Below are 13,128 nucleotides of genomic sequence, written 5' to 3'. Positions count from 1 at the left end.
CACTTTAATGTATAACCATTCTACAAATAGTAAACCAAAAAGTTAAGAAGTTTACTTGAATTCTTTTCTTTCTTTCTTTTTTCCTATAGAAACTTGGATGATTTGATTGCCCATTTTGGCTTTCATTTTCTCCAAAGTATCACCAGTTTCACAAAGTCCCCAGATTCTTTACTAATATTTTCTTAGAAATGGCTAAGTATGATTCACTCTAAACCTTAAAAAAATGTCTCCAACATTGTGGGATATATAGAAATTCTTTATGAAAATGAATATTTTCGTGTGTTATAATTCTCAAAACACTCAGTTTCTAAAGCAATAATATGTCATTGTAAGTTCACAAAAGTTCAACAAATTCCTTCAAGCACTATCCAACAATGGTCTATTTTTTCAATGTTCCTTCTTTCTTCCTCTCTCTCACACAGAAATTCAATGTTATTAAAATTTATCAATACAACATTCTCAGAAAATAATCTAAGAATTTTTTGCTGCCTGTCTAATACAGTGGCTTGTTTTATAAAATTAGACCTACTGTGTAGGGTCTAATAATATCTAATCTAGATAATTGAATTCAGTTTGTTCATTTTGGGAAGATGAAACATAAAATAGTAAGGCAGAAGTGAATACCAGTGTAAGTCATTTTCAAGGAAATGTGTTAAATGTATTACTGTCTGAAGTGTTTGATATTTGTTTAGTTTATGTACAATGATGTCTTTAGATAAAATAACTCTACCTTTACTCAAAATAATTTGGCAGAAATTTTCCCTATTCTTATTACATGAGAATTTGACCAAATTTTACATTAAGTTTGTAGCAGCTACTAGGCTAGAGAGCAAAAAGCAAAGTGAAAAGTAAATCTTGAATTTTTAAGCTATTGGGAATAATGAGTCTTGGTTGTATCTCAGATTGCCACCTTATTTTTGTTTTGTTTTATTTTTATTTAAATAACAAGAATGGCAAGACCCAGGCTTGCTTTGCAATTGTCCAGATGCTGTCCCTCTTCACGATGACAAGGCTTTGAAAGTTACAAATCCATTCTGGAAGGAACTATCTGCTTCTAACCCATTTCTGGATGATATAACTCAGATAAGAAATAACCAGAAGAAAGAGAATATCTCCATTTTGAAAGAAGATCCTTTTCTTTTTTTAAGAGAAATTGAAACTGGAAATTCTTTTGATTCCTCTGATGATGAACTTGATGTGCATCAGTTGCTCAGCAAGTCTCCCTTAAGAAAATCAGGAAGATCCAAAAGTGTTTCAGAACTTCTGGGCATTTTAGATGACACCACGAGTACTCATCAGAGTATGCAAGACTGTGACCAAATCCTAGCACAAGACTTAGAATGGCTTCAAAATGATCGAGAGGCTTATAAAATGGCTTGGTTAAGTCAACGCCAATTGGCTCGCTCCTGCTTGGATTTGAATACAATGAATCAGAGTCCTGGATGGGCCCAAACACAAGTTGCAGAGACAATCACAGTTTGTAAACTCAACCACCAAGGAGGGTCCGTACAGTTACCTGAGTCAGACATCACTGTCCATGTGCCCCAAGGTCATGTAGCTGTGGGAGAATTCCAAGAGGTATCTCTAAGGGCATTTCTTGATCCTCCACAAATGCTTAATAATGATCTTTCATGCACTGTAAGCCCTCTGTTGGAAATCATGTTAAGCAACCTTAATACAATGGAAGCTGTTTTGTTAGAAATGAAAATTGGGGCTGAAGTAAGAAAGGATCCTTTCAGTCAAGTGATGACAGAAATGGTGTGCTTACACAGCCTGGTCAAAGAGGGTCCTTTCAAAGTATTAAACAACTGCTATGTTTATAAAGACACCATCCAAGTCAAGCTGGTGGACTTGAGTAAGGTGATGTATCTAGTGATTGCTGCACAACCTAAAGCTATTCAGTCATCACCTGCCACCATTTGGGATTACATTCACAAAACCATCTCAATTGCAATTTATGGCCCCAAATACATCCATCCCAATTTCACTGCTATTTTCACAGTTTGTGGACATAGCTATATTCCAGGAAAGCTTACAATCCCTGATATTAAAAAGGATGGAAAAAGCACATCTCCTGTTGTATTTCAGCTCTGGGGAAGGCATTCGTTTTTGCTTGACAAGCCGCAGGATTTAAATATTTCTGTGTTTTCATGTGATCCTGATTTTGAAGTAAAAGTGCAAGAAGATGGGAAACAAATTAAACAAAAGCAGTTGGAATCAGGTGAGGTGGTTCATCAACCAGTTTTCTTTTCTTTAGTGGACTGCAGAGAGATGCACTTGTTTGTTTTCCGTGTTCAGGTGGAGCCTCCTAATGGTAGACCAGTTGCACAGTTCTTTATCACTTCACCTGATCCGGCTCCCAACCTAAAAAGGCTCTCAAATCTGCACAAGGAGAAAGAGGAAAAGTCCACGCCTTTATTCTCATCAGTGCTTGTTAAATATCCCACATTCCAAGATAAAAAATTGAACTTTACCAACTATGGGGTAACCCTGAAGACAGTGCTCAGACAAAACAAGATTGACTACTTTCTGGAATATTTCAAAGGGGACACGATAGCTCTTCTTGGGGAAGGTAAGGTAAAGGCCATGGGGCAGTCTAAAGTGAAGGAATGGTATGTGGGAGTCCTCAGAGGGAAGATTGGACTTGTGCACTGCAAAAATGTCAAGGTGATTTCAAAAGAACAAGTCATGTCTGTGTCTGATAGTATCTTTACAACCAGGAATCTTCTTGAGCAAATTGCCCTGCCCTTTAAAAAACTGACTTATATATATTCAGTTGTATTGACCTTGGTGTTAGAAAAAGTTTATGACTGGAAAGTTTTAGCCTGTGTCCTGGGGTACTCTCATCTGGCACTGGAAAACTTTGATCAAATGCAAGCAGACAAAGAATCAGAAAAGGTTTCTTATGTTGTCAAGAAGCTAAAGGAAGATTGCCATGGAGACAGAAATACAAGGAAGTTTCTTTATGAACTTATTGTGGTGAGTATTGCTTGATCATAGTAATTTATTTACCACAGAAAATTTTATTAACTTTTAACCAAACATGTGAGAGGGGAAATATATATATTTTAAAAAAGACAGCTTCACATAAGTCGAAGTCACTTCATAACAAATATAGAACCTATCCTAAAGGATCATACAATTGGGTTTTTTAGATTTGAGATTCAGTTGTGATTTTTTCTCAGAAAATAAGGCCCCAAAGATTATCTTTTAAAGGGAGATTAAAGGTTCTGTTTGTGCTGGGCCTAAAACTTATAAGACATTTTCTTCTCTTCCTCTCTCAAATATTTAGATAGCCCTAAAATATCAGAATGGCTCCATAATGTGAAAGCAAACTTAAACAAAACTAACCTGGCCATTGCTAGAGGTCTACTTTTCAGTGTTTTTCTTTTTTCAAACATTTAATCAATGTCCTTTACTTTAGCATTTTTTTCTTCTTCGTGCAATACATTATAACCCAAGCAATGATATTGGTGATTCTAAATCCTATTTGAATAGGAGTCTCAGGATCAACATTTTTCTGCATGGTATTCATCCCAGTGGAAGGCTCAGGGGAGAGTTATAAAGAATTGTTTTGTCTTTGAAGTAGAAATTCAATATTTTGTTAAAATATCAAGACCATATTTCTAAAAATTATTGAACTATTTATTTTTTAAACAATAATGATGATAGCTAATACCCTCTTGAAACAAAGCTATATGTGTGTTTGTGTGTAGAAAAAAAAGGTTTGTATAGGTACATGTGTTGGAGTGTGTACTAAACAAATAACAACAACAATGACATTACACATAACAATGAAAAATGGTGCCCTATAGGAGATGAGTGAAATTATCCAAGTGGGTTCATAACAGAGGAGTAAAGTTTTAAAGTATAAAAGGAAGAAAAAAGGGGGACTGGGGTTGTGGCTCAGCGGTAGAGTGCTCATCTAGCATATGCTATACCCTGGGTCCAAGCCTCAGCACCACATAAAAATAAATAAAATAAATGTATTATGTCCAACTACAATTAAAAATAATTTTTAAAAATGAGTAAAAATAATTAGAGAAGAAATTTAGTGTGTGACATTAACAATAATTTATATATTAAAGGAATAAATATTAAAAAAAAACTTTTCCTTCCCTTCAATATTTTTGACGGTTCTAAAATGATACCAAGAGTAGTTAAAGTTTAAAAGGCCCACTATTCATTTGTAAGTGAATAGTTTTATTATGATATGCTGCAATCTCACATAATCTGGGCCTTTGGAGACTGAATGTTAGAGGCCATGCTGCCTGGTGGAAGCTCATGTGCATTTTGCAATAGCATGTTACCTCTCAGAGCTCACATTCAGTATGTATTGACAAGTTTGAATTGAAATTGCTCTCTTTTTCTTCAGTGGAACTCTTAGTCATATTGGCCCAATGACCTAAAAATTTAAGCCTACTCATACCTGGGCATTTTGGGAGTATGATAATTAATACAGTACTTTGAATGGCTACATAGAAAATTATGGTGGAGAACCCATTCATAAAAGTAGGTCCCAAGGGAGCCCTTAAACTCCTATAGTGCCTATGCAGGATTCAAGACTCCTGAATGGAAGGCATAAGCTAGGCCATCTCACAGGAAAGTGATTGAGTGTGAAGTGGGGGTACATTCTTGTCTCTTCAATCTTTCTTTGTACAATGGACACACTTTTATTTTTCCCCCTTGGACTGTATATAAATTTGAAGAACTGGCCAAACTAGGAAATTAAAGGGTGGCTGTCCTTATATACTTGACACTCTGTGAAGTCCTTCAGCATCTGATTTAATCTTCATATTTATTAATCATTGGACAGTGGTATTAGCACTATATCGATTTTTAAATCATTATTTTCTATGGCTACATAGAAAATTTTCTATGGCTATATAGAAAATTCTATTGAATAATTCATTTGAAGTCTTATAGTTTGTGGAGACAGATTTTAAACTCAGGTTTTATGACTTCAAGCAAAAAGATTCTTTTTGCTAGAAAAACAAATAACAACAACTGGACTGTGGAGCGATAAAGCCATTCCACATTACTAAAAGTCCTTCAGGGTCCTGCTGACTTGGATTGCTTCTCACTGAGGCTGTAATTTCTCAGTAGAAATGCATGGCTTAGTCTAGTCTCTGTATAAAACCACAGGCAGCCCTTCTATGTGTATATTTACATGAGAATAAACACACTTTGCAACTTCAGTAGTTACCTAATTTGGTCATTCATTTGTACTTATTGTACTGTGTTTGTAGATAAAGGTTCCAAGTGCCACTAAGTAATGAGAAGCTGCTAAATACGTTTTTGTTGTTGTTGCTTTTCTTTTTTGCTTATTTGACCAGATAAGAGAATACATAGATATAATCACATTTTTAAAAGTGTATTCAAAGCAGAACAGCAACTTACAGAATTGTTTGAAACATACATGGTGAGTGAAAAAATTCAGATGCCTAAAAAGGAAGAAAGAGTGGTGGTTTTCCATTTTGCATGTAGAAGACTGTGTTTTATCTTTAATACCTTATGGTTTATATTTAACACAATTACATTACTGGAGGGAGGTATTTGGTTATTTTAAAAATTTATAAATGTCATTAGCTTCGTTCCAAGCCGGAGTACCTGATTCATATGCAATAGGCATGATTCTGGGAAATTTTAGACTCTTGTGGGAGGAAGAGTGCTGGAGATTGAACTCAGAACCTCACACATGCTAAGTATGTGTGTTGAATTTGCGTAACAGTAAATCAAATATTTAGATTTCAGAAAACTTAGTTATATGTGTGGTGAAAAGAACGACTCCAATTTCTAGAATAAGTAATAAAAATTTTAATTGAAAGGAAAAAATCAAAATGAGTTGTTTTTAATTATGATATATAATTGCTGCTGCAGGCTCTGCTAAAGATCGACTGTCAAGGGTTGGTAGTGCATCTTCTCCAAGAAGCTGTTATTCTGACTTCAGCTGTCAAACTTGGAAAAGGCTGGAGGGAACTTGCTGAAAAGTTAGTAAGACTCACCAAGCAACAAATGGAGGCATACGAAATTCCTCACCGTGGAAAAACTGGAGATGTTGCTACCGAGGTGAGATTTTTTTTTTATATGTCTAATTTAATAGTGAAAAGTTGCAGAACATGTAAAGAAAATGCAATCAAGACCAGACCACATCCATGGATTAACTGGGTACAAATATTTCAGTGATGAGCATATATAAAATATTCTATATCTTTCAAATGAGAAGCATTTCAAGATACTGAAGTTTAAGAAAATATTCTCTATTATATTAAATTTGACCTGGTAGAAGCAAAATGTATGTTCTCCACCTCCTTTGGGGGCATAGAGTTCATTATTAAGGTTTTGAGGTAATTTTTTTTTTTCTGTGAAACAACTATTCTAGCTGCGTGATCAGGACAAAGAAACCTTTCCACAAAGAGTAAAAACACCAGAACTCCTTATCAGAATCCCAACAGCTGCAGAAAGTATCTTCAGTCCAGCTTCCAAATTCCTGGAGCCTGGGTCTCCATCAGGGACTCCAAATCACTTTAGCCAGGAGGAGCTAAGAACTGAGGACTTATTTTCCCCTCGTAAACTACATTTATCTCTGTAAACTGTACAGGTATTTCTGATACTATAGTATCAAGTGCCTTGCATGAAATGGACATAAGTGTTTAGTAGATGAGACAAAAGACCAAAAGTCATTACAAAGGGGAAAAAAACAATATTATGAGAAATGTGCTCTTCAGATTTGAATATTTCATTTCACTGACTAAAAAGTTGTCTTATTGAAAGCACAACCTCCCCCCCCCCCTTTTTCTTAATACTCTATTTTTAAAGAGTTTTCTTGAGAATAATTGGAAAGTTATTTATTCTATCAGCCTCCTTAAGCATCTGGCTTCTTTCTAATTGTTTATAGTTTGTCTCCCCCCAGTCTTGATGGGAACCAACCAACAGCACACTTTTCCATTATTTACTTTTGCATAGCCCAAATCATAAATGTCTAAGTCTGTGCCTAGGGCTGATGCATACTCAGAAGCAAAGAGGAAAGCCCCTAGCTGTTCTCCTAGGGGCTATAGTTCAGTTTCTTGTGATTAATACTAACAATCTTCACTCTGAACATGTTATTAAATAGTTAGAAAAATCCATGGTGTATAAACTAAAGCCATTCCAAATAACCTATAGGGATTTATACCGGTTAGGCCACTCAGACTAACGAGGAAATGTATGCTAATTTCTTTCCCCCTAACCAAATATAGCTGTAAAAGGTTTTTTATTTGAAAGGAGTTGATTCTTAAATATGATCCATTCATAATTCAAGTAGTTGATTTCAGAACACACAGTTATTAGTTCCAAGTAGGGGATGCAGAAGGAAGGAACCAGCATTAGGACAGGGAGGAATCCAGGTTAGTGATTCTGGTGCTACTTTTGTTTCCTTTATTTCACTTCCTAGGGGTATATGCTCCAAAATTGCCCTCCAAGTGTGTCAGTGCCCTTACTTGGGATTTTTCACTGATTTTGTCTTCTTTTCAACTTCTCTCTCTTGCCTTTGTTCTATCTTTATTGTGTTTAATGGACATATATATACCAGGCAGAGGTTCTGGAAGTATTTTGAAAATTAAGTTTTTTAATAACAACATAAGCTTTTAGCAACAAGAAGAAAAATCTTGTTTTTGGAGACATATGAGGCTGCCATTTTTTAAATTAAGCATCTCCCAAACTTAAAATTAAGAAATATTACTCAATTTCTCTAACGGCATTATAATTCCTACATAAAAACAAAACTATAAAGCTTAGAATCTGATTATAAGCAAAATACATTTTTCAGAATATTTATTTTGAAAACTGTACAGGTATTTCAGCCTGTTAATACTATAAAAAGATGTAACTCTTGCCAAGGTTTTTCCGAAAAAGTTAGTGCAAATTCACTGAAGTTTTTCTGAGGATATTTAGAGATTTAAATGTAGAGAAGTAAATAAAGTATTAGAAAAATAGGCTATTTTTTTTTTTTAAAGTTGGATTTTACGAGGGAAAGTGGTAGGGATTTGGGGAATTTCTGTGCTAATCTTTTTTTTTTTTCTTTTTTGGTACTAGGGATTCAACCCAGGGGGACTGAACCACTGAGCCACATCCCCAGCCCATTTTTAATCTTTTATTTTGAGACAGGGATTTGCTAATTGCTGAGGCTGGCCTCCTCCTGCCTTAGGCTCCTGAGCCGCTGGGATCACATGTGCGCACCACCATGCCCAGCTTGTGCTAAAATATTAATAGGCCTGGGGAATGTTATCATATATAGCAATAATTTCTTTATAACACTTTTCCATTGGCTACCTGCTTAACAATAAAGAAAATGCTCCTTCCATAAGGTTCAGTACAAATTTGAAGTCCCCTTAGCCCATGGAGCCCCACCTCAAGCAAAGGCACCTATATGCTTCTGGAGGATGCTTCATCTGACGTACCACATTAAGCCATCTTTCCTGTGGAAGTCCAGGGAAGCCAACATTCCTAATCATGATATTTTATCCATCTTAGAAACCACTCAGCACACAAAGGTATATTTAATTAGTCAATGCAGGTCTGACTCTCTTTTGTATCATTTAAGAGCATTCTTTATTCCTTTTCATTTTCTGACTGGCAACTGGATTGTTCATGGCACTTTTTTTCTAGGTCTACCTTAAAGACTTGAAAGTAGATGATCTTCAAATAGTTAATTTTATTTATTTATTAAGTGAATGAAAGTTTCTACATGGAATTCTTCCCACTTGTTTAGCGTTGTTCCCTTGTATCTATGCCCTCAGTGTTTTAATCAGTGTTACACTTAGCATGTTTTCTGGGTCTCTCAGTTCTCACCATTGGTTTAGGAACTACAGAAATCACCAACAGAATGAAAAATGAATTTTTTTTTCTATTGAAAGCTGAATTGAACATTGGTTTGGGAATTGGGATAAACTGTCAATATTTGACTAACAAGTTTTTAAAGAAATATATTAGTAGATGAGGATGATAATAGTTACAATTTATTGACTATTACTGGATGTCTGTTCATCATTATGAGCTTTTTAATTATAATGTCTCATTTCTATCAACAAACTTTGTAAGGAATACATTATTAAAATCCCATTTATGCCTATACAAAATAAGTTTGAGCACATTTGTATAATTTTACCCAGAGTTACGTGGTTGTTAAGTTACATAGATAAAATTCAAATCCACTTTGTCTTATACAAAGTCCTAACTAGCGTGCTAGGTTGGTGATGATAATGATGAATTATTGAATTTAGAAAAGATTAAAGTGGCCAGGAACAATCAGGGGACATGTCCTAGTTCTAAAGGATGAGGAACATTCAAATAATTGGAGAGGATTGGGAATTCAGAATTTCTGGAAACTAGTCAGTTCTAGAGACCAATGAAGAGAAGATGTGAGGGTTCGCCTTAATAATCATTGGGAGATGTGGTTGGCACATATGATGGGGTCAATGCAGGAGAGTATTGAATGACTTCCAAATCATAGAGATTAAGCTTCCTGGCCTGAATTCCCAATCCAAAGTGTTAGCCTAGAACATTGAGCAAGTGACTTTTGTAGGACTTTTTTTTTTTTTTTTTAGTAAAATGAGGTGGATAATATTATCTTATTTATCAGATGTCAAATTTTTGTTGAGGATCAAATGAGTTAATATATAAAAATATTTGTGACAATCACTTTGCATGGTTGGGGATTGCAAATCAAGTTAAGATGGCGCCTGGCAGTTTGCCAGGAGGAGTGGTTTGTGAGGCAACTCCACTGAGCCATTAAGATGGTAGAGATTCCTTATTGGCTGATTGCTGTATCTGGATGATGCTAGTTGAGTCAAGCTGTGTGTAATCAGTTAGGATACCTCTGCTGCTCCACAATAAAGCGGCTCCTGCTACCTAGGGTGCCCTCTACCTTGTGTTCCTGCTCAGTTCCCGCTGAGTTTCCCCGCAATAAAGCAGTTCCCGCTTCAACCTTCAAGTTGCTTGTCACCTCCCGGTTATTTGCCCAGCCTGACTGCAGCATTGCATATTGTAATCACTAAATATGTAATACCTGTTATTTTAATGAAGAGGAAGAGGTGAATTTGACCATTTTATGATAGTGAGTTATTTTGGAAAAGAGAATAAAATATAGTAATTTTTTAGTAATATGATTGAGAAAGAATGCAGGTGAGGAAAAAGTCAGCAATAATTTCAAGCAGTCTGAGAAACTGGCAGAACGTTAATGCATGGTAAAAATGAGAAAATGTCTTGGCTGATTAGCTTTTTCTTATGGGCTGAACATTTAATTTTCCTTGGAAAATCTCTGTTGCAAAAGGCAATAAGAATGTCCTTAGAATAATATGTTTTTCTGGCTTATGTGTAATTCCTGGGTCTGCTTACAGGGATATTGAATTGTCTGGTTCTGTATCTGGACTGGCTTAGTTCTAGCCTTGGTATTTATATCCCTTTTTTGCTGCTTGTTTTTTTTTCCAATGAAAAACATAGTTTCACTTAACTGTGGTAAAATGTATAGAATAATCTCTCAAATCTTCATTGTTAAGCTGGAAATTAGACCCAATGATATTAGATAATTGTCATCTACTTTGTACAATTCTTTACTTGTTGCTGCTATCTTCAGTTTCAAAATTATACTTGGCTTTTTGGAATGATGGAAGAAAGAAAAAAGGAATGAAATTCTTTGTTAATGCATATTATTCCAGTGGCCTTTTATTTAATTCTATATCATGTGTCATTACCACACTGAAAAATGAATACAAATAATAACCATAGTAGGCTCAATATTTTAAGGATATTTTTAAATGGACTTAGATGTAATAATGTTTGATTTTGATTTTAGGTTTTCTTTACCAAGGTCTATTACTAGAGAATTTAAACACAAGGAATTCCAACATCTAGCTAAGCATCAGACCAATATTTCAGCTTCTTCTCTCTTTTGAAGACAACAGCAACCTTCTCTTCAATAACATTTATATAATTACTAATTGCAGGTGATATAAAGCCTACGTGGATATTGTAAATGATGTCCTTAAGACAGAACACATGTAATAATAATTAAGAAGGCACACTTGCCTTAATACTTCTTCAGCTAATGGTACTTAAAATGAAATGTTGCTCCTATAATTTTATGAGGAAAGTAGGTGGATTATTAATCCATGAATGTGGCAAAATGTAATTATCCAAAGGTAGTTAAAATCAATTACATTCTTTATGCTATTCATATTTTATGAGCTAAAAAAAAGACATAGAATGCTATGCTCACATCCAAATTGCTTTTATTCATGCCACATTCATCCTCTAGTGCATTTATCTAATAAGTCTTATTGGCTTCTGGGAATAAGCACTCTAAATATGGTAAACTTTATTTTTGTCTCTAATCCTGTTTTATTTCTTTTGGCATCCCACGTATTACTTTTCCATTGCTCCCTTATCTTTCACTTTGTCCCCAAATACTGAGAGGATAAATCAAAGGGAAGATATATTCCTTGCACACAAAAGCTGAGACTTTGTAAAACTGCTCAACTTGATAGACTAAATTATTACTGATACTGCCCTTTATAGAAGGAAATCACTGCACAGAGATGAGAAATGAACAATTCTCCTTTTATCAGCCTCATGCTTTCTATTCAAGGGTGAATCCATAACACCATAAGATTAACATTAAAAATTCTTAGAGACTTAAGAAGACAGCCTATATATCCAATATTTATATATTTCTGATTGAGATGAGAATCCTGAGATAATTTGTTTTGTGGTTAAGAAAAACTCAACAAAAACTCACAAAAGCATGCTTTCCTTTTGAATTGTTGAGAGATGAATACAGAATTTCTGCATCTTTCCTTAATCATATTAAGCAAGAGCAGAAAAACTACTTTTAAAATACAGAATGTAACATAAACCTGGAAGAGATCTTAGCAGTTCACAACTCATTTCCAGCTTTTATAGGACTTAGGTTAATCTGGAAAGAAAATTATTTATTCTACCCATTTTATTCCTTCCAACATTTCTAGAGATGGATAACTTTATTTTCTCTTTAATGTATCATAAAATGTAGTGATATGTATTCTTGAACAAAATTTCACAGAGTTTATGGTTGGTTAATATATCAAAGTTATCTCGTGTGTTTTTGTGTTTGATAGTATGTGTTTATTTTAGCAAGAAAACTAGAACAAAATAAGAAAGACTTAAGAAATAAAAGTTTAAGTATTTAAGGACTTGAATCCAAATGTGATTTATCCATTCCAGAAAAGACAAAAAACAAAACAAAAAAATCCCCAAACCGATTAGACTATTGCATTCATGAAAGCTGGGTTTTTATTAGGTTTTGTTAAGGCAAAGTTCAATTTTGAAAAAGTTGTATTTTCCACACCAGGAAGGTATTTTCTTATTAAGGGAAAACATAAATAATGAAATTTAGTATTTTTATCAGCAATAAATATTGACATATTTGTTCCTTCTCAATTTCTCTTAATACTTGTCCTTCTAAGTATTCACCCCGACTTCATAATAATCTTAATTTCTATGTTTGTGTTCATGCCTAAAGGAAGTTAACCATTTTTCCTGTGTGTTTTGTATATGTTCCACTTTTATCCACAATAACCCTAAGTTTTCCATCCAGCAGAGTTAGAATTCAAACCAAAATCTCCTTTCTATATAAAATTTACTTTTTATAGATTTTTTCCTATTAAAAATTCCCCTATTTTCCATTGATCCTCCTCCTCTTCCTCTCTTTCATTCTTCCTTCAATAGTCAAATTTCAAATGTGACTTCCTTTTATTTTTATTTATTTTTTGGTACTGAGAATGGAAGCCTGGGGCACACAACCATTGAGCCACATCCCCAGCCCTTTTTTTTGGTATTTTATTTAGAGACAGTCTCACTGAGTTGCTTAGGGCCTCTCTGAGTTGCTTAGGACGTCGCTAAGTGGCTGAAGCTGGCTTTGAATTCACAGTCCTCCTGTCTCAGCCTCCTGTCAAATGTGACATCTTTATTCTGTGACTTTAATTTATTTGCTGCTTGATCATATCTCTAGTATGCTCTGCGATCATCCTCTTCAAACTGCTTTCGCCAACGTTACCAAAGGTTAGGCAACTGAACAACCTTGAGTTTTCTAAGTTTTTCTTTATATTTTCACAT

General features: G+C 34.6%; 1 protein-coding gene across 2 annotated transcripts in view; it reads left to right on the top strand.

The window, feature by feature from the left end:
- Positions 1-13,128, top strand: part of Macc1 (MET transcriptional regulator MACC1) — a 101,974-nt gene that overhangs the window by 45,397 nt on the left and 43,449 nt on the right. For both annotated transcript variants that reach the window (XM_046463617.2, XM_046463615.2), the window contains exons 3-4: positions 950-2,979; positions 5,881-6,069. In XM_046463617.2, coding sequence (XP_046319573.1) covers positions 950-2,979; positions 5,881-6,069 — 2,219 coding nt within the window. The remainder of the gene's footprint in view (positions 1-949; positions 2,980-5,880; positions 6,070-13,128) is intronic.

This window comes from Marmota monax, unplaced genomic scaffold, assembly GCF_021218885.2.
Source record: "Marmota monax isolate L192 unplaced genomic scaffold, Marmota_monax_Labrador192_F-V1.1 WCK01_AAM20220418_F8-fsc00057, whole genome shotgun sequence".
Classification (NCBI taxonomy): Eukaryota; Metazoa; Chordata; class Mammalia; order Rodentia; family Sciuridae; genus Marmota; species Marmota monax.
Note: the sequence above shows the minus strand (reverse complement) of the source record. Positions and strands in the feature narration are given on the sequence as shown.